This window comes from Coregonus clupeaformis, chromosome 17, assembly GCF_020615455.1.
Source record: "Coregonus clupeaformis isolate EN_2021a chromosome 17, ASM2061545v1, whole genome shotgun sequence".
Lineage (NCBI taxonomy): Eukaryota > Metazoa > Chordata > Actinopteri > Salmoniformes > Salmonidae > Coregonus > Coregonus clupeaformis.
The window spans coordinates 56,471,256-56,493,141 of NC_059208.1; the positions used below are offsets into that span (position 1 = coordinate 56,471,256).

At 43.7% G+C, this 21,886-nt stretch overlaps 1 protein-coding gene across 1 annotated transcript in view; it reads right to left on the minus strand.

Moving 5' to 3' along the window:
• Positions 1–9,614: 9,614 nt before the first annotated feature.
• LOC121586782 (CUB and sushi domain-containing protein 3) overlaps positions 9,615–21,886 on the minus strand; it is a 759,103-nt gene continuing 746,831 nt past the window's right edge. The window contains exons 66-70 of the mRNA XM_041903753.2: positions 21,113–21,271; positions 17,339–17,475; positions 16,844–16,931; positions 16,535–16,670; positions 9,615–11,270 (exon numbers count right to left, since the gene is read on the minus strand). Of these exons, the coding sequence (XP_041759687.2) occupies positions 11,111–11,270; positions 16,535–16,670; positions 16,844–16,931; positions 17,339–17,475; positions 21,113–21,271 (680 nt within the window). The 3' untranslated portion in view covers positions 9,615–11,110. The remainder of the gene's footprint in view (positions 11,271–16,534; positions 16,671–16,843; positions 16,932–17,338; positions 17,476–21,112; positions 21,272–21,886) is intronic.

A 21,886-nucleotide genomic window follows, 5' to 3' on the forward strand; every position in this document is an offset into this window, starting at 1 on the left:
CGTGCCTGTCTCTCTCTCTTTCTCTCTCTCTCTCTCTCTCTCTCTCTCTCGCGCCTGTCTCTCTCTCTCTCGCACCTGTCTCTCTCTCGCACCTGTCTCTCTCTCTCTCTCTCTCGCGCCTCTCTCTCTCTTGCACCCTCTCTCTCTCTCTCTCTCTCTCTCTCTCGCGCCTCTCTCTCTCTCTCGCACCTGTCTCTCTCTCTTTCTTTCTCGCGCCTGTCTCTCTCTCTCGCACCTGTGTCTCTCTCTCTCGCGCCTGTCTCTCTCGCGCCTCTCTCTCTCTCTCTCTCTCTCTCTCTCTCTCTCTCTCTCTCTCTTCTTTCTCTCGCTCTCTCTCCTTTTCTCATTCCTTCCATCCAATGGCCATACCTTCGTTTTGATTTCTAGTATTTTGTCTTTTATCCTGGCACCACTATAAAGCCTTTGGGTGTCAGCATGGAGTTCACGGTGGCAAAACAAGATGATCACTTCTGTGTTTGATCTTGGGAGTCGGCATGGCAGGGTGTCCAAACTGAGAGAAATCTATTGCCCTTGTGTCTCAGACGAAAAGCTTGGCGCTGTCCAGCGCTGAGGCATGCTACCATGGAGATGAAAGGTTCGAAAGAAACTCATCTCACACTAAGACCTCTGGAAAATGTCTGTGCATGAGATCCCTTACTCCTCGACTCCGTAATCGATTAGATCGAAACTTCAACACTTCTAATTTAGCCCATTGATTCTTTCAACATTCAACTATTGTTTCAACATGACTACTTCCTTTTGAACACAGACATTGGGCTTATGACTAAAATGTCACCCTATTCCCAAAGGGCACCCTATTCCCAAATGGCACCCTATTCCCAAATAGCACCCTATTCCCAAAGGGCACGCCTCTTACCCCTCAGGAGGTTGAAAAGGTTTGGCATGGGCCCTCAAATCCTCAAAATGTTCTACAGCTGCAACATTGAGAGCATCTTGACTGGCTGCATCACTGCTTGGTATGGCAACAGCACCGCTCTCGATCGCATGGCGCTACAGAGGGTGGTGCAGACAGCCCAGTCCATCACTGGGGCCGAGCTCCCTGCCATCCAGGTCCTCTATATCAGGCGGTGTGAAAGGAAGGCCTGTAAAATCGTTAAAGACTCCAGACACCCAAGCCATTGTCTTTTCTCTCTGCTTCTACACGTTAAGCGGTACCGGTGCAAGTCTGACACCAACACGCTCCTGAACAGCTTTTATTGTTTTTGTGACAAACCTTTTATTATTTCATTTTTTTTGTGCGAGGGGTTCAAATCAGACAGGCAATACTCTTCAAAAAGTACATCCCTGAACAGTTTCTATCTCCAAGCCATGACTGCTAAATAGCTAACAAAATGGCTACACAGACTATCTGAGTTGACCCTTGTGTTTTATTTCTATTTTTGCACTGTCTCTATGCACACTCACAGGACTCTATACACTCACACATAACACACACACACACACACACACACACACACACACACACACACACACACACACACACACACACACACACACACACACAAACACACACACCAACTTAATTTGCTCACACATGCATAACATACAGTGAGGGAAAAAAGTATTTGATCCCCTGCTGATTTTGTACGTTTGCCCACTGACAAAGACATGATCAGTCTATAATTTTAATGGTAGGTTTATTTGAACAGTGAGAGACAGAATAACAACAAAAAAATCCAGAAAAACACATGTCAAAAATGTTATTAATTGATTTGCATTTTAATGAGGGAAATAAGTATTTGACCCCTCTGCAAAACATGACTTAGTACTTGGTGGCAAAACCCTTGTTGGCAATCACAGAGGTCAGACGTTTCTTGTAGTTGGCCACCAGGTTTGCACACATCTCAGGAGGGATTTTGTTCCACTCCTCTTTGCGGATCTTCTCCAAGCCATTAAGGTTTCGGGGCTGACGTTTGGCAACTCGAACCTTCAGCTCCCTCCACAGATTTTCTATGGGATAAAGATCTGGAGACTGGCTAGGCCACTCCAGGACCTTAATGTGCTTATTCTTGAGCCACTCATTTGTTGCCTTGGCCGTGTGTTTTGGGTCATTGTCATGCTGGAATACCCATCCACGACCCATTTTCAATACCCTGGCTGAGGGAAGGAGGTTCTCACCCAAGATTTGACGGTACATGGCCCTGTCCATCGTCCCTTTGATGCGGTGAAGTTGTACTGTCCCCTTAGCAGAAAAACACCCCCAAAGCATAATGTTTCCACCTCCATGTTTGACGGTGGGGATGGTGTTCTTGGGGTCATAGGCAGCATTCCTCCTCCTCCAAACACGGCGAGTTGAGTTGATGCCAAAGAGCTCCATTTTGGTCTCATCTGACCACAACACTTTCACACAGTTCTCCTCTGAATCATTCAGATGTTCATTGGCAAACTTCAGACGGCCCTGTATATGTGCTTTCTTGAGCAGGGGGACCTTGCAGGCGCTGCAGGATTTCAGTCCTTCACGGCGTAGTGTGTTACCAATTGTTTTCTTGGTGACTATGGTCCCAGCTGCCTTGAGATCATTGACAAGATCCTCCCGTGTAGTTCTGGGCTGATTCCTCACCGTTCTCATGATCATTGCAACTCCACGAGGTGAGATCTTGCATGGAGACCCAGGCCGAGGGAGATTGACAGTTCTTTGTGTTTCTTCCATTTGCGAATAATCGCACCAACTGTTGTCACCTTCTCACCAAGCTGCTTGGCAATGGTCTTGTAGCCCATTCCAGCCTTGTGTAGGTCTACAATCTTGTCCCTGACATCCTTGGAGAGCTCTTTGGTCTTGGCCATGGTGGAGAGTTTGGAATCTGATTGATTGATTGCTTCTGTGGACAGGTGTCTTTTATACAGGTAACAAGCTGAGATTAGGAGCATTCCCTTTAAGAGTGCGCTCCTAATCTCAGCTCGTTAACTGTATAAAAGACACCTGGGAGCCAGAAATCTTTCTGACTGAGAGGGGGTCAAATACTTATTTCCCTCATTAAAATGAAAACAAATCTATAACATTTTTTACATGCATTTTTCTGGATCTTTTTGTTGTTATTCTGTCTCTCACTGTTCAAATAAACCTACCTTTAAAAGTATAGACTGATCATTTCTTTGTCAGTGGGCAAACGTACAAAATCAGCAGGGGATCAAATACTTTTTTCCCTCACTGTACTATCATCATATACGCTGCTGCAATTCAGTTTTTCATATATCCTGATGCCTAGTCCCCTTCCCCCTATACATATCTACCTCTATCACTCCAGTATCCCTGCACATTGTTTATATGGTATTAGAACTGACCCTTTATATAGCTTCTTACTTTGTCCTGTTCTTCTTATTTCTTATTTTTATTTATTGTGTGTTTTTGTTCTACCTTGTGTTATTTTTAGTATTACATTGATATTGATTACTGCATTGTTTAGCGCTCGCAAGAAAGGAATTTCACTGTACTTGTGCGCGTGACATTAAAACTTGAAACTTCCTTTGACCGGAGTCCTATGGTCCATGGTCAAAAGTAGTGCACTACATAGTAAAATAGGGTGCCATTCAGGATGCAGACGTAAACAGGTACTTCGCCAGCAAGTTAAGACACTTGCCAGCTATACTTCCGTCTGTAGTGCTGTTGAAAAGGTTGTGTGAGCAGCCACCGTCCACTATAGTGATCCTGTTCTGAGGAAGGAGCATCAATACAAAGAATATCTAATGGTGATCACTGTGCTTTCTTTTGGCGTAAAAATAACAGTCTAATTAGGCACAACAAATCTCTAATGTATCCTAAGCGTTTTCTCTAAATGAGAACGGTTCACTGAACATCTCAGAGCTGATCCTCAGCAGTGTGGCTCTAAGCACTGTAGCTATGGCATAAATCTTCAACATTGTCTGCCGACTGCTCATGTCATGCTCACCCTGCAGTAACAGGTGCTATATAGGCAGATCAAGGTTGCCAATACAGATCTGGATCCAACTCCATTGTTTTCCTTTCGTTTGCCTGTCAGTATGTACGTTTGTGTGTTTCAGATCGTGTACATTATAAGCCTTTCAATACCCATGTTACTTCCCATTGGTCATTCATTTCCTCAGTCCTCTAGCTGTCTGACAGCCGCCTCACTCCCTCTTGTCTCTTCTTCATACTCTTCTACCCCGCTCATTAGATCAGATCAGACCCCTGTGTGTGTGTGTGTGTGTGTGTGGGACGTGTTTAACTATACTTGTGGGGACCAGAAGTCCCCACAAGAATAGTAAATAAACAAACATTTGACCAACTGTGGACATTTTGTTAGTCCCCACAAGGTCAAATGCTATTTCTAGGGGGTTTAGGGTTAAGGTTAGAATTAGGTTTAGGGTTAGGAGCTAAGGTTAGGTTTAGGGTTAAGGTTAGGTTTTCGGGTTAATGTTAAGGTTAGGGTTAAGGTTAGGATTAGGGTAAGGGTTAAGGTTAGGGTTAGTTTTAGGGTTAGGGAAAATAGGATTTTGAATGGGACTGAATTGTGTGTCCCCACAAGGTTAGTTATACAAGACTCTGTGTGTGTGTGAGTCAGTTCATTATATCAGACCCCTGTGTGTGTGTGATCACCCCTAATCTGCCCGACTGTCAGTTGCTATCCTCAGAACCCACCAGAGGGCTGTCTCGCTCTCTCCATCTCTCTCTCTCGCTCTCTCCATCTCTCTCTCTCCGCTCTCTCCATCTCTCTCTCTCCATCTCTCTCTTCTCTCCATCTCTCTCTCTCCACTCTCTCCATCTCTCTCTCTCCCCATCTCTCTCTCTCCACTCTCTCCATCTCTCTCTCTCCCCATCTCTCTCTCTCCACTCTCTCCATCTCTCTCTCTCCCCTCTCTCTCTCCCTCTCTTTATCTCATCTCTTTCTCTCCATCTCTCTCTCTCTCTCCCCCCTCCTCTCTCTCTCCCCTCTTTCTCTCCATCTCTCGCTCTCTCGCTCTCTCCATTTCTCTCTCTCTCCCCTCTTTCTCTCCATCTCTCTCTCTCTCACCCCTCCTCTCTCTCTCCCCTCTTTCTCTCCATCTCTCTCTCTGCCCCCTCCTCTTTCTCTCCATCTCTCTCTCTCTCCATCTCTCTCTCTCCCCTCTCTCTCTCCATCTCTCTCTCATCTCTTTCTCTCCATCTCTCTCTCTCTCCCCCTCCTCTCTCTCTCCCCTCTTTCTCTCCATCTCTCCCTCTCTCTCTCCATCTCTCTCTCCCCCTCCTCTCTCTCTCCATCACTCTCTCTCTCCCCTCTCTCTCTCCATCTCTCTCTCTCTTCCCTCCTCTCTCTCTCCCCTCTTTCTCTCCATCACTCTCTCCCCCTCCTCTTTCTCTCCATCTCTCTCTCTCCCCTCTCTCTCTCCATCTCTCTCTCCCCCTCCTCTCTCTCTCCATCTCTCTCTCTCTCCCCTCTCTCTCCCCTCTTTCTCTCCATCTCTCTCTCCCCCCCTCTCTCTCCCCTCTTTCTCTCCATCTCTCTCTGCCCCTCCTCTTTCTCTCCATCTCTCTCTCTCTCCATCTCTCTCTCCCCTCTCTCTCTCCCCCCTCCTCTCTCTCTCCATCACTCTCTCTCCATCTCTCCCCCCTCTCTCTCTCCCCTCCTCTCTCTCTCCCCTCTTTCTCTCAATCACTCTCTCCCCCCTCCTCTTTCTCTCTCTCCCCTCTCTCTCTCCATCTCTCCCCCCTCCTCTCTCTCTCCACCTCTCTCTCTCCATCTCTCTCTCGCTCCCCTCTCTCTCGCCATCTCTCTCTCTCTCCCCTCTTTCTCTCCATCTCTCTCTCTCCATCTCTCTCTCCCCTCTTTCTCTCCTTCTCTCTCTCTCCATCTCTCTCTCTCCCCTCTCTCTCTCCATCTCTCTCCCTCTCTCTCTCCCTCTCTCTCTCGCCATCTCTCTCCCCTCTCTCTCCATCTCTCTCTCTCCCCTCTTTCTCTCCATCTCTCTCTCACCTCTCTCTCTTTCCATCTCTCTCTCTCCCCTCTTTCTCTCCATCTCTCTCTCCCCTCTCTCTCTCCATCTCTCTCTCTCCCCTCTCTCTCTCCCCTCTTTCTCTCCATCTCTCTCTTTCCCCCTCTCTCTCTCCCCTCATCTCCATCTCTCTCTCCCTCTCTCTCCTCTCTCCATCTCTCTCTCTCCCCTCTCTCTCTCCATCTCTCTCTCCCCTCTTTCTCTCCATCTCTCTCCCCCCTCCTCTCTCTCTCCCCTCTTTCTCTCCATCTCTCTCTCTGCCCCCTCCTCTTTCTCTCCATCTCTCTCTCTCCATCTCTCTCTCTCCCTCCTCTCTCTCTCCATCACTCTCTCTCTCCCCCCTCTCTCTCCATCTCTCTCTCTCTCCCCTCTCTCTCTCTCCCCTCCTCTCTCTCTCCCCTCTTTCTCTCCATCTCTCTCCCCCCTCCTCTTTCTCTCCATCTCTCTCTCTCCCCTCTCTCTCTCCATCTCTCCATCTCTCTCTCCCCTCTCTCTCTCCATCTCTCTCTCTCTCCCCTCCCCTCTCTCTCCATCTCTCTCCCCCTCTCTCTCTCCATCTCTCTCTCTCCCCTCTCTCCCCTCTCTCTCGCCATCTCTCTCTCTCCCCTCTTTCTCTCCATCTCTCTCTCTCTCCCCCTCCTCTCAATCTCTCTCTCCAGCTCTCTCTCTCCCCTCTTTCTCTCCATCTCTCTCTCTCCATCTCTCTCTCTCCTCTCTCTCCCCTCTCTCTCCCTCTCTCTCTCTCCATCTCTCTCTCCCCTCTCTCTCCATCTCTCTCTCTCCCCACTTTCTCTCAATCTCTCTCACCTCTCTCTCTCCATCTCTCGCTCTCCCCTCTTTCTCTCCATCTCTCTCCCCTCTCTCTCTCTCCATCTCTCTCTCCCCTCTCTCTCTCCATCTCTCTCTCTCTCTCCTCTCTCTCCCTCTCTCTATCCATCTCTCTCTCTCCCCCTCTCTCTCTCTCTCCCCTCATCTCCATCTCTCCCCCCCCCTCTCTCTCTCTCTCTCCCCTCTTTCTCTCCCTCTCTCTCCCCTCTCTCTCTCTCCATCTCCCTCTCTCTCCCCTCTCCCCATCTCCACTCTTTCTCTTCATCTCTCTCCCCTCTCGCTCTCCATCTCTCTCTCCCCTCTCTCTCGATCTCGATCTCTCTCCAATCTCTCTCTCCCCTCTCTCTCCATCTCTCTCTCTCCATCTCCCCTCTTTCTCTCCATCTTTCTCCCCTCTCTCTCTCCATCTCTTTCTCTCCATCTCTCACTCTCCCCTCCATCTCTCTCTCCATCTCTCTCTACCCTCTTTCTCTCCATATCTCTCTCCCCTCTTTCTCTCCATCTCTCTCTCTCCATCTCTCTCTCTCCCCTCTCTCCATCTCTCTCTGCCCTCTTTCTCTCCATCTCTCTCTCTCCATCTCTCTCTCTCCATTTCTCTCTCCCCTCTCTCTCTCCATCTCTCTCTCCCCTCTTTCTCTCCATCTCTCTCTCTCCCCTCTCTCCATCTCTCTCTCCTTCCATCTCTCTCTCTCCCCTCCCTCCATCTCTCTCTCTCCCCTCTCTCTCCATCTCTTTCTCTTCATCTTTCTCTCTCCCCTCTTTCTCTCCACCACTCTCTCTCCCCTATCTCTCTCCATCTCTCTCTCTCTCTCTCTCCCCTCTCGTGCCCCTCCATCTCTCCATCTCCCCTTTTTCTCTCCATTTCTCTTCTCCATCCCTCTCTCGTTCCCCAAAACCCTGGCTTATATCCTCATCCATAATGGAGGCTGTCTGGCTTTTTGGAATTTTGTCTCAACCTGTACTACAGTCAGACGTCTGTTCTCAACCTCAGCGCTCGCAGAGCACCTTGTGGTTTGTTTCATCTCCTCTCCCCCTCTCCTTTCATCTCTCTTCTCAAGCCATGATGGAGCGTTAATATTTCCACAACTTCTCTAGTTCCACAGCTTCAGATATTTTCTTACTATGTGCGATGTTCCAGTTATATGGTCCAGCTCTGTGTTCCAGTGCTATGTTTCAGTTCTATGTTCCAGTGCTATGTTCCAGTTCTATGTTCCAGTTCTGTGTTCCAGTTCTGTGTTCCAGTGCTATGTTCCAATGCTATGTTTCAGTTCTATGTTCCAGTGCTATGTTCCAGTTCTATGTTCCAGTTCTGTGTTCGAGTTCTGTGTTCCAGTGCTATGTTCCAGTGCTATGTTCCAGTTCTACGTTCCAGTGCTATGTTCCAGTGCTATGTTCCAGTTATATGTTCCAGTTCTGTGTTCCAGTTCTGCGTTCCAGTGCTATGTTCCAGTTCTATGTTCCAGTTCTGTGTTCCAGTGCTATGTTCCAGTTCTACGTTCCAGTTCTACGTTCCAGTTCTGTGTTCCAGTTCTGTGTTCCAGTGCTATGTTCCAGTTGTACGTTCCAGTTCTATGTATTGTGCTGCGGTCATGTTTATTATCAACACAAGCTGTAGCGTCAGACTGACAGGTGACTACACAGATTAATGATGTATATTACACAGCATGCTTGCTTTGTTGCTTGACATACACTGTATATTTCAGTGTTATTTTGGGGTTAAACATCATGACATATCCCACCATGATACCCTACCTTTACCCTTTTATTTCTATATATGTGATCAGAGAACAGCAAAATAAAAGACAAGGTACATTAGCTTGACATGAATTTGCCATAGTAAAACCATGTGAACTAATTAGATGATTAACTGAAAGATACTGTCAATATCCACTTAAAAGTCTTGACAGTAAATAGATTAAGTCAATAGGGAGTGTATTGATCTTATTGACTAGCTTCTACACACCTGACTGACATACACAGCCACAGTAACACTAGAACGCTCTACATGGATAGATACAAGCCCTCCATTCCACTGTCACTGTTCGACATGCCTAGCTAAGTGCGGCTATACTGTATAGACAGTCAGTCCACCCGCCCAGCCGTCTAGTATTGGCTCACTAATGACGGGAGAGAGAGAAATTGGTCACTAATGAGAGAGACAGAGCGAGAGAAAGAAAGAGAAAGTGAGAGGGAATCCCAGCTGTCATGGGCAGAGCCCACTGTTACACTGTATTACTGACGGCCATGCCACCTCATTAAGGGGTCCGTGCTATCTGGAATCCTTGGGATGTCCCTACACCCATTGAAGTTGAAATTTAAAAGGGTTCAGGTAAGGGTTAAGGTTAGGGTTATGATTATGGTTAGGGTAAGGGAAGGGTTTAGGGGTAGGGACGTCCCAAGGATACCAGGTAGCACTGACCCTCATTAAGGAAAGAAGAACATAACTACGATACCCAGCAGGGATTCCAGGGGCTTTTCATACAGCCTTCTATGAACCAAACTATGACAGGGCTGTCAATCAAACAAGGCCGTAATGACTCCATTGGAAGGAGAATTAGTGCAACAGATATTTGTTCAGTGGCTTAAGGCTATTTCTGGGTCTCTGTCTGTGTTTAGGGATTGTATGAAACATTGTATGGACTGGCTGTATTCATCATGGGAGCCAATCCATACAAAGACTAACTGTAACCAGAGGGAAATTGTAGATATTGTGTCTACAGACATATACAGTAGAGAATATATCATATATGTATATCATATCTATATATAACACATCTAAACAAAATGAATAGGAATTAAGAAAGAGGCGACACTTTACAAAAGCAATTAGCCTTTTTTAATCTTACATTGCATTGAAAATGTACATAATAGATTCATACATTTTACAAATAATTTGTTCATAAAAATATATTTCTTTATAAAACACTTTTTTAATCACATTTTTTCTTATTTTTTATATATTTTCAATGCATTTAACATAATACTTGTTCTGTACTGCAAATAGTAGTTCAATTTGACAGTCCAATCCTAGAATTGTATGGGTTCTTTATTGCAGTAATTGTTATAGGAGAAACTAAGTGGCAAAATAGATTGAAAGGTTTAAAAAAACAACGCACATGATGAGTGGAAAGGAGCTGTGGTGTGTCACAAGACTGTGTCAGTGTTAAGTGTTCAGCAACACATAAAGTCATTTTAGGTGAAGGAGAGAGGGAATGAGGCCATAGATTAGAAAGAGAAAGACAGGAACAGGGGGATGAGGAGGAAGGAGCACCAGACCTGATTCACATGGTGTTTGGTAGGCACTGTGTAAAAATGACCCACTTGGATACATAGACTGATACAGCAACAACTATTGAAACAAAAGCAAACCGTAACAAAAAGTGCAATTTAATGAAAAGTCCAAATGAAAATGCCAGATAAAATTGAAATAAACAAATTCTGGAAAGATCGATCTTTGGGTCAGAATGACGATGACTGTAAAAGCTAATACCAAAGTATGATCCAAAATGGCAAATAAGTGTTAAATAATCCAGAAAACCCTTTCTATTCACACCTCACAGTTAACATCAATACTTCAAACACTTCTGATTGCCTCAGTGGGGAAAAAACACAGAACGTGGGACTGAAGCTAGAGGAGAGGGCGTTACGGTCAAAACTGTTGTTTTAAAAAACAATTTAACATTTTAAAAATGTTTTTTTTTGTGAACAGCATATTTTTAAATAGATATTTTTCTTCTTCTCTTTACTATAAACTCTTCATATAATCTCGCTGCCATTGGCCCCTCCCACGTGATAATATATAGCACAAAAATATAGGTGGTGAATGCTCCTCATATATGCAAGAAGAAGATTTACAGATCCTTTTCAATTTATAAAAAAGACCCAGTCGACTGTAAAGAAGAAACACTCGCAGAGTGCAATACAATAAGGTAGCGTAAGAACTCTCCGCGCCACTCGCCGACCACTGTGAAGATTTGGGTTTTTCTGTTCCTCAGTTCTCAGTTCAGTCTTCTAAAACGTGATGTTGAGCTAGTCTCCCAGTGAGTGTCCTTCTCGACACACATGACCAGTTAAAGTTCCTGAAGAGTGTGCTTTAAGTACCAGAGGATTCGTTTCTTGTACCTCTGTTTGTCTCCACCATGGCCAACACGCCTAGACTGTTCTAGACTGGACTGGATCTAGACTGGACTGTCTCCATCTCTATCTCCAGTCTAGATCTCAATGAAATCCACTTGTTTTCGCAAAAGCATTTCCTGTTATTTTTTACCCCGATACAAAAGAAGAAGGAAGAAAAATGCATTTTTTGGCGTCTGCAGTCGCCAAGCGGATTTCATTATACCATTGTGCAGACTGTGTTCAGGTTAGGGTCGAACCGGACTGCTTTGCCTTCCACCGACTTGGCACTGGTGTTGTACATGGGGTTCTCGAAGGCCGCCTGTCCGTTGTTGTTCTCGTGGACGGAGCAGCCTGTGTACTGGGTTTTAGGAGTAGTCCTAGAGGGACCAACACATTGTTCAGACTCAATGTAAGAGAAGAAGTCAGTATCAGTCAACATGTATCCTTTCTAAGAATATGTACTGGGTTTAAGGGGTAGTCCTGTGGAGGAACACAGGAATGGTTCATGGTTCTATATGTGAATAACAACAACCAGTATGTAACACAAATGCTATAGATCCTATAGAGCACGTTATACTGTGTAGGTAATAATAGCTGGTGGTAGGTAGGTAGTAATAGCTGGTGGTAGGTAGGTAATAATACTGGTGGTAGGTAGGTAATAATAATGTAGGTAGGTAGGTAATAATAGCTGGTGGTAGGTAGGTAATAATACTGTAGGTAGGTAGGTAATAATACTGGTGGTAGGTAATAATAGCTGGTGGTAGGTAATAATAGCTGGTGGTAGGTAGGTAATAATACTGGTGGTAGGTAGGTAATAATAGCTGGTGGTAGGTAGGTAATAATACTGGTGGTAGGTAGGTAATAATAATGTAGGTAGGTAGGTAATAATAGCTGGTGGTAGGTAGGTAATAATACTGTAGGTAGGTAGGTAATAATACTGGTGGTAGGTAATAATAGCTGGTGGTAGGTAATAATAGCTGGTGGTAGGTAGGTAATAATACTGGTGGTAGGTAGGTAATAATAGCTGGTGGTAGGTAATAATAGCTGGTGGTAGGTAGGTAATAATAGCTGGTGGTAGGTAGGTAATAATAGCTGGTGGTAGGTAATAATAGCTGGTGGTAGGTAGGTAATAATACTGGTGGTAGGTAGGTAATAATAGCGGTGGTAGGTAGGTAATAATACTGTAGGTAGGTAGGTAATAATATTGTTGGTAGGTAGGTAATAATAGCTGGTGGTAGGTAGGTAATAATACTGGTGGTAGGTAGGTAATAATAGCTGGTGGTAGGTAGGTAATAATACTGGTGGTAGGTAGGTAATAATACTGTAGGTAGGTAGGTAATAATAATGTAGGTAGGTAGGTAATAATAGCTGGTGGTAGGTAATAATAGCTGGTGGTAGGTAGGTAATAATACTGTAGGTAGGTAGGTAATAGTACTGTAGGTAGGTAGGTAATAATACTGTAGGTAGGTAGGTAATAATACTGTAGGTAGGTAGGTAATAATAGCTGGTGGTAGGTAGGTAATAATACTGTAGGTAGGTAGGTAATAATACTGTAGGTAGGTAGGTAATAATACTGTAGGTAGGTAGGTAATAAAACTGGTGGTAGGTAGGTAATAATAGCTGGTGGTAGGTAGGTAATAATACTGGTGGTAGGTAGGTAATAATAGCTGGTGGTAGGTAGGTAATAATACTGTAGGTAGGTAGGTAATAATACTGTAGGTAGGTAGGTAATAATACTGTAGGTAGGTAGGTAATAGTACTGTAGGTAGGTAGGTAATAATACTGTAGGTAGGTAGGTAATAATAGCTGGTGGTAGGTAGGTAATAATACTGTAGGTAGGTAGGTAATAATAATGTAGGTAGGTAATAATACTGTAGGTAGGTAGGTAATAATACTGGTGGTAGGTAGGTAATAATACTGGTGGTAGGTAGGTAATAATAGCTGGTGGTAGGTAGGTAATAGTACTGTAGGTAGGTAGGTAATAATACTGTAGGTAGGTAGGTAATAATACTGGTGGTAGGTAGGTAATAATACTGGTGGTAGGTAGGTAATAATAGCTGGTGGTAGGTAGGTAATAGTACTGTAGGTAGGTAGGTAATAATACTGTAGGTAGGTAGGTAATAATACTGTAGGTAGGTAGGTAATAATAACTGGTGGTAGGTAATACTAGCTGGTGGTAGGTAGGTAATAATACTGTAGGTAGGTAGGTAATAATAGCTGGTGGTAGGTAGGTAATAATACTGTAGGTAGGTAGGTAATAATACTGTAGGTAGGTATGTAATAATACTGTAGGTAGGTAGGTAATAATATTGTTGGTAGGTAGGTAATAATAGCTGGTGGTAGGTAGGTAATAATACTGTAGGTAGGTAGATAATAATACTGTAGGTAGGTAGGTAATAATAGCTGGTGGTAGGTAGGTAATAATAGCTGGTGGTAGGTAGGTAATAATACTGTAGGTAGGTAGGTAGGTAATAATAGCTGGTGGTAGGTAGGTAATAATAGCTGGAGGTAGGTAGGTAATAATACTGTAGGTAGGTAGGTAATAATAGCTGGTGGTAGGTAATACTAGCTGGTGGTAGGTAGGTAATAATAGCTGGTGGTAGGTAGGTAATAATAGCTGGTGGTAGGTAGGTAATAATACTGTAGGTAGGTAGGTAATAATAGCTGGTGGTAGGTAGGTAATAATACTGTAGGTAGGTAGGTAATAATACTGTAGGTAGGTAGGTAATAATATTGTTGGTAGGTAGGTAATAATAGCTGGTGGTAGGTAGGTAATAATACTGTAGGTAGGTAGGTAATAATAGCTGGTGGTAGGTAGGTAATAATAGCTGGTGGTAGGTAGGTAATAATAGCTGGTGGTAGGTAGGTAATAATAGCTGGTGGTAGGTAGGTAATAATACTGTAGGTAGGTAGGTAATAATAGCTGGTGGTAGGTAGGTAATAATAGCTGGTGGTAGGTAGGTAATAATACTGTAGGTAGGTAGGTAATAATAGCTGGTGGTAGGTAGGTAATAATACTGTAGGTAGGTAGGTAATAATACTGGTGGTGGGTAGGTAATAATAGCTGGTGGTAGGTAGGTAATAATACTGTAGGTAGGTAGGTAATACTAGCTGGTGGTAGGTAGGTAATAATAGCTGGTGGTAGGTAGGTAATAATAGCTGGTGGTAGGTAGGTAATAATACTGTAGGTAGGTAGGTAATAATAGCTGGTGGTAGGTAGGTAATAATACTGTAGGTAGGTAGGTAATAATACTGTAGGTAGGTAGGTAATAATATTGTTGGTAGGTAGGTAATAATAGCTGGTGGTAGGTAGGTAATAATACTGTAGGTAGGTAGGTAATAATAGCTGGTGGTAGGTAGGTAATAATAGCTGGTGGTAGGTAGGTAATAATAGCTGGTGGTAGGTAGGTAATAATACTGTAGGTAGGTAGGTAATAATAGCTGGTGGTAGGTAGGTAATAACAGCTGGAGGTAGGTAGGTAATAATACTGTAGGTAGGTAGGTAATAATACTGTAGGTAGGTAATAATACTGTAGGTAGGTAGGTAATAATAGCTGGTGGTAGGTAGGTAATAATACTGTAGGTAGGTAGGTAATAATAGCTGGTGGTAGGTAGGTAATAATACTGTAGGTAGGTAGGTAATAATACTGTAGGTAGGTAGGTAATAATATTGTTGGTAGGTAGGTAATAATAGCTGGTGGTAGGTAGGTAATAATACTGTAGGTAGGTAGGTAATAATAGCTGGTGGTAGGTAGGTAATAATAGCTGGTGGTAGGTAGGTAATAATAGCTGGTGGTAGGTAGGTAATAATAGCTGGTGGTAGGTAGGTAATAATACTGTAGGTAGGTAGGTAATAATAGCTGGTGGTAGGTAGGTAATAATAGCTGGTGGTAGGTAGGTAATAATACTGTAGGTAGGTAGGTAATAATAGCTGGTGGTAGGTAGGTAATAATACTGTAGGTAGGTAGGTAATAATACTGGTGGTGGGTAGGTAATAATAGCTGGTGGTAGGTAGGTAATAATACTGTAGGTAGGTAGGTAATAATACTGTAGGTAGGTAGGTAATAATAGCTGGTGGTAGGTAGGTAATAATAGCTGGTGGTAGGTAGGTAATAATACTGTAGGTAGGTAGGTAATAATAGCTGGTGGTAGGTAGGTAATAATACTGTAGGTAGGTAGGTAATAATACTGTAGGTAGGTAGGTAATAATAGCTGGTGGTAGGTAGGTAATAATAGCTGGTGGTAGGTAGGTAATAATACAGTAGGTAGGTAGGTAATAATATTGTAGGTAGGTAGGTAATAATAGCTGGTGGTAGGTAATAATAGCTGGTGGTAGGTAGGTAATAATAGCTGGTGGTAGGTAGGTAATAATACTGTAGGTAGGTAGGTAATAATACTGTAGGTAGGTAGGTAATAATAGCTGGTGGTAGGTAATAATAGCTGGTGGTAGGTAGGTAATAATAGCTGGTGGTAGGTAGGTAATAATACTGTAGGTAGGTAGGTAATAATACTGTAGGTAGGTAGGTAATAATAGCTGGTGGTAGGTAGGTAATAATAGCTGGTGGTAGGTAGGTAATAATACAGTAGGTAGGTAGGTAATAATATTGTAGGTAGGTAGGTAATAATAGCTGGTGGTAGGTAATAATAGCTGGTGGTAGGTAGGTAATAATAGCTGGTGGTAGGTAGGTAATAATACTGTAGGTAGGTAGGTAATAATACTGTAGGTAGGTAGGTAATAATAGCTGGTGGTAGGTAATAATAGCTGGTGGTAGGTAGGTAATAATAGCTGGTGGTAGGTAGGTAATAATACTGTAGGTAGGTAGGTAATAATAGCTGGTGGTAGGTAGGTAATAATAGCTGGAGGTAGGTAGGTAATAATACTGTAGGTAGGTAGGCAATAATAATGTAGGTAGGTAGGTAATAATAGCTGGTGGTAGGTAGGTAATAATAGCTGGTGGTAGGTAGGTAATAATAGCTGGTGGTAGGTAGGTAATAATACTGTAGGTAGGTAGGTAATAATAGCTGGTGGTAGGTAGGTAATAACAGCTGGAGGTAGGTAGGTAATAATACTGTAGGTAGGTAGGTAATAATACTGTAGGTAGGTAATAATACTGTAGGTAGGTAGGTAATAATAGCTGGTGGTAGATAGGTAATAATAGCTGGTGGTAGGTAGGTAATAATACTGTAGGTAGGTAGGTAATAATAGCTGGTGGTAGGTAGGTAATAATACTGTAGGTAGGTAGGTAATAATACTGTAGGTAGGTAATAATACTGTAGGTAGGTAATAATACTGTAGGTATGTAGGTAATAATAGCTGGTGGTAGGTAGGTAATAATAGCTGGTGGTAGGTAATAATAGCTGGTGGTAGGTAGGTAATAATAGCTGGTGGTAGGTAGGTAATAATAGCTGGTGGTAGGTAGGTAATAATACTGTAGGTAGGTAGGTAATAATAGCTGGTGGTAGGTAGGTAATAATAGCTGGTGGTAGGTAGGTAATAATACTGTAGGTAGGTAGGTAATAATAGCTGGTGGTAGGTAGGTAATAATACTGGTGGTAGGTAGGTAATAATACTGTAGGTAGGTAGGTAATAATAGCTGGTGGTAGGTAGGTAATAATACTGGTGGTAGGTAGGTACACTTACCGCTGTTTGTAAAGATAAAACCCAAAGCCTGCAAATATCAGGGCGAAAAAAGGCACAAGGATTGCTATGGCCACAGAGCTACTGTTTGTACCGTGAGGCGGATTGGACAAGTTGTTACTCTCTGACATGTTCAGACCTGTGTGGGAGAGGAGACAGAGGAGACAACATTAATATTCTCACAATCACATTTTTGGTCTATATCAAATATGTCTGACATACATTTTTTATTTCTATATACTGAAATGACACAATATTGTTGACAGTGAGAAAGCTGATATAAAAACACAATGGATATGTGGTGATGTTTACCTAGCCTCTGCAGTCCAAACTGACCGTAGTCTTTACCCTGTATGAAGCCTTGAAAGACATAGGTGGCACCGTCAGGTTCTGCAGACACCTAGGGGAATACAGGGAGACAGATATGATCAGTCAGTCAGTGAGTCAATCAATCAATCAGTCAGTCTGTCTGACAGTCAATCAGTCAGTTAGTCAGTCACGTCCTTTTGAATGGTACTTTTCACGATGAGGTAGAATTTTAAAGGAAAAATACATTTTTTCAGAATTGCATTTTTACTAAACACAAAACAAGGAGAACATTTGAGTCTATTTTGTAATAAACATGAAATAACGATGTATATACGTATGATATGTCTAACAAATGACCATTTCAACATTAATACACCACATCCGATGGTTAGCAAGATCTCTGTAAGTCGTTCTGGATAAAAGCGCTGCTAAATGACCAACATGTAAATGTTTCAATTCTACAAACCCCTCCTGTAAGTACGAAAACGGTAAACTTACAAAACCGTCCATGGACCACGTCTCCTCCTTGACCTTTCCCAGCGTCTCCTCCTTGACCTTTCCCAGCGTGGTGTGAGTGAATGTTTTCACATGGTACATGAGCAGCATCAACCGTGCTTCCTGGCTCTTATAGATGCCTGGCAGCACAACACAACACAACACAGGAGGACAAGAGGGGTGACGTGAGGCCAGGGCACAACACTGACACACTGTAACTGGTGGTACTCAGGGGACACAATCACAGACAATGACCCCATGATGATGTTCTCCCTCTCCTACCCCACTCTTCGTCTGTATGTGTGTGTGTGGGAAAACAGGTGATATAAACACTGAGAGACATTTTCTTCAAATCATGGAGCAATTTACTGTAGCAGAACACCCACTCATCAACCGCACTGTCTATTTCTAACAGCCTCCTACAACCGAAGGCATAGAAAGGAAGCACCATATTAAGGCCTATCAGAGGCCCCGGGCCTGACTGATGGTCAGTGGTAGTAATAACACACGTTCAATTAACAAGCTAATGGTCCCCCTGTTATTAAAAACACAAAATGGCCGCCTCCCTCGCCTCAGCGTTATGATTACTTTGTGATTCCTATATCTCCCAGACACAGCCATTTCTTCTCAATGAGCGAGTGAATAGCGTCGCATTCACCTTTCTATGTCATAATTTGCGACGGCTGCTGGGCACTTCAATGTTCAAATATGAAAATGTACGCACTCACTACTGTAAGTGGCTCTGGATAAGAGTGTCTGCTAAATGACTGTAAATGTAACTCGATTATGTAAGTCACGTCAGCTAGGTTAAAGGCAGCTGTAGAGAAACGAGGGGGTAGGAGTGAGGAGGGAAGGAGTGAGGGGAAAAGGAGTGAGGGTTCAAAGGAGTGAGGGTTCGAAGGAGTGAGGGGGATTTGGGGAAGGAGTGAGAGGGTCGTAGTGAGGGGGGAAGAGGATAAGGAGTGAGGGTTCGAAGGAGTGAGGGGGGATTGGGGAAGAAGTGAGAGGGGAGGAGTGAGGGTGGCAGAGGAGAAGGAGTGAGAGGGGGGGCGTGAGGGTGGAAGAGGATAAGGAGTGAGAGGGAAGAAGTGAGGGAAAAGTGAGAGGGAAGGAGTGAGGGGGTAGGAGTGAGGGGAAAGGAGTGAGGGGAAGGAGTGAGAGGGAAGAAGTGAGGGGCAAGAGTGAGAGGGAAGGAGTGAGGGGTAAGGAGTGAGGGGGAATGGGGAAGGAGTGAGGGGAAGGAGTGAGGGGGAAGGAGTGAGGGGGGGAGGAGGGGAAGGGGTGAGAGGGAAGAAGTGAGGGAAAAGTGAGAGGGAAGGAGTGAGGGGGTAGGAGTGAGGGGGAAGGAGTGAGGGGAAGGAGTGAGAGGGAAGAAGTGAGGGGCAAGAGTGAGAGGGAAGGAGTGAGGGTTAAGGAGTGAGGGGGAAGGAGTGAGGGGAAGGAGTGAGGGGGGGGAGGAGGGGAAGGGGTGTCGTCTCTCCAGATAATTATGGTAAATCCGTGAAAGATTTGTCAGATCGGATTAATATTTCATTTAAGAGAAATGGGGGGGATAGGTTTTACACGTCCATTAGGCTACATTAATGAAGGTACATTAAGGGACAGAGTAAATATTATATTCAGGGGCTATGCGAAAACAGCCCCCAAAAATGAATAGGAAATAAATGAGTCATAGATCATAGCTTTCAAATAAATTACAGCACACTACAAAATCCAAACACATCAACTCAAAACATATTCTCAGATCAGACAGACCATGAATGCCCATTTCAATGTTAGCAAATGTCCTCCACACAGGCAAATACCGTGGCTTGCGAAAGTATTCACCCCCCTTGGCATTTTTCCTATTTTGTTGCCTTACAATCTGGAATTAAAATTGATTTTTTGGGGGGTTTGTATCATTTGATTTACACAACATGCCTATCACTTTGAAGATGCAAAATATTTTTTGTTGTGAAACAAACAAGAAATAAGACAAAAAAACTGAAAACTTGAGCGTGCATAACTATTCACCCCCCCAAAGTCAATACTTTGCAGAGCCACCTTTTGCAGCAATTACAGCTGCAAGTCTCTTGAGGTATGTCTAAGCTTGGCACATCTAGCCACTGGGATATTTGCCTATTCTTCAAGGCAAAACTGCTCCAGCTCCTTCAAGTTGGATGGGTTCCGCTGGTGTACAGCAATCTTTAAGTCATACCACAGATTCTCAATTGGATTGAGGTCTGGGCTTTGACTAGGCCATTCCAAGACATTTAAATGTTTCCCCTTAAACCACTCAAGTGTTGCTTTAGCAGTATGCTTAGGGTCATTGACCTGCTGGAAGGTGAACCTCCGTCCCAATCTCAAATCTCTGGAAGACTGAAACAGGTTTCACTCAAGAATTTCCCTGTATTTAGCACCATCCGTCATTCCTTCAATTCTGACCAGTTTCCCAGTCCCTGCCAATGAAAAACATGGATGGTGTTCTCGGGTGATGAAAGGTGTTGGGTTTGCCTCAGACATAGCATTTTCCTTGATAGCCAAAAAGCTCAATTTTAGTCTCATCTGACCAGAGTACCTTCTTCCATTAGTTTGGGGAGTCTCCCACATGCCTTTTGGCGAACACCAAACGTGTTTGCTTATTTGTTTCTTTAAGCAATGGCTTTTTTCTGGCCACTCTTCCGTAAAGCCCAGCTCTGTGGAGTGTACGGCTTAAAGTGGTCCTATGGACAGATACTTAAATCTCCGCTGTGGAGCTTTGCAGCTCCTTCAGGGTTATCTTAGGTCTCTTTGTTGCTTCTCTGATTAATGCCCTCCTTGCCTGGTCCATGAGTTTTGGTGGGCGGCCCTCTCTTGGCAGGTTTGTTGTGGTGCCATATTCTTTCAATTTTTTTATAATGGATTTAATGGTGCTCTGTGGGATGTTCAAAGTTTCTGATATTTTTTTTATAGCCCAACCCTAATCTGTACCTCTCCACAACTCCCTGGCCTGTTTGGAGAGCTCCTTGGTCGTCATGGTGCTGCTTGCTTGGTGGTGCCCCTTGCTTAGTGGTGTTGCAGACTCTGGGGCCTTTCAGAACAAGGTGTATATATACTGAGATCATGTGACAGATCATGTGACACTTAGGTTGCACACAGGTGGACTTTATTTAACTAATTATGTGACCTCTGAAGGTAATTAGTTGCACCAGATCTTATTTAGGGGCTTCATAGCAAAGGGGGTGAATACATATGCACGCACCACTTTTCCGTTATTTATTGTTTAGAATTTTTTGAAACAAGTTATTTTTTTCATTTCACTTCACCAATTTGGACTATTTTGTGTATGTTCATTACATGAAATCCAAATAAAAATCAATTTAAATTACAGGTTGTAATGCAACAAAATAAGAAAAACGCCAATGGGGATGAATACTTTTGCAAGGCACTGTAAACAACATAATTGAATTTCCCACTAAGTAGATACAGTCGTAAATGGATACCGTCTGACATTAAGGCCCTACCAATCAAACAATGTCAGCTATGTTTAGTAACACTCATTTATAGTCATATGCATATTGTGGGAGAGAAACACTGCATCTGAAACACAGGCTGCATTCTACTCCAGTGACTACATGATGACATGCTCTATGTGTGTGAATCTGTGTGTGTGTATGAATATGTGTGTGTGTGTGTGTGAATCATCTGTGTGTGTGTGAATCTGTGTGTGTGAATCTGTGTGTGTGTTCAAGGAGTGGCTAGGAACCTTCCCTAGCGTCTCCTCTCTGTGTAATATGGCGTAAAATGCAGACGGCGTACCTGAAAGCAGAAGTTCCATGTTGCTATTGGTCAAGGAGACGTTAACCCTTCCCGTGGTGGCGTTAAAGCTCGTGATACTCAGAGTCATTGGTTGTTTTCTTCCCTTGTAGTTGTATGAACCCTTCCAGATATAGTTAGGAGCAAAGACGTCATCAGGAACTGAAACAGAGCATAGACAATATTGATTATTAGTGGGCCTTGGTTGTGCCTGAGGTTGAGGAAGCTGTTAAGCCCACATGCCATCCCCTGCCTGCGTGGGATTGAATCCCGGCCCCGCCGGTCTTCACACTGTCTTCCCTGTTCATTTCTATCTATCCCGTTAATAAAACAGAACAAATATTTTAAGTAATAAGAGGAAAAGAGACAAATAGGATCTTGGTTAAGTCATACTGCATTTGAAAAATACTGCCACCTTACATTCCACCAGCAAATAAACCACTGTTTGTAAGTCTATAAGATTCATCATGATTGATCAAATAGACAGTATTACTAGTGTTCACAGACACTTGGCCCCGGAGCTTTCACCCTCAGAGTATATTCAACTTTGTAAATGACCTCCAAGCTTTTGAAAAACTTAGTCCCTCTACAAGTGGAAACTTGGGGATGGTTGGGCTGCTATCTCACTGCACCACAGATTACTCCGTAGAAGAGAGAGAGAGGAAGGAAGCAGGGAGAGAGAGAGAGGGAAAGGGAGAGGGAGTCAGACTGTCAGGCTGTGCTGCCGGGACGTTTTACCGTCAAACTCACTCTTTCCACTCTTCATTAGCTTCTCGT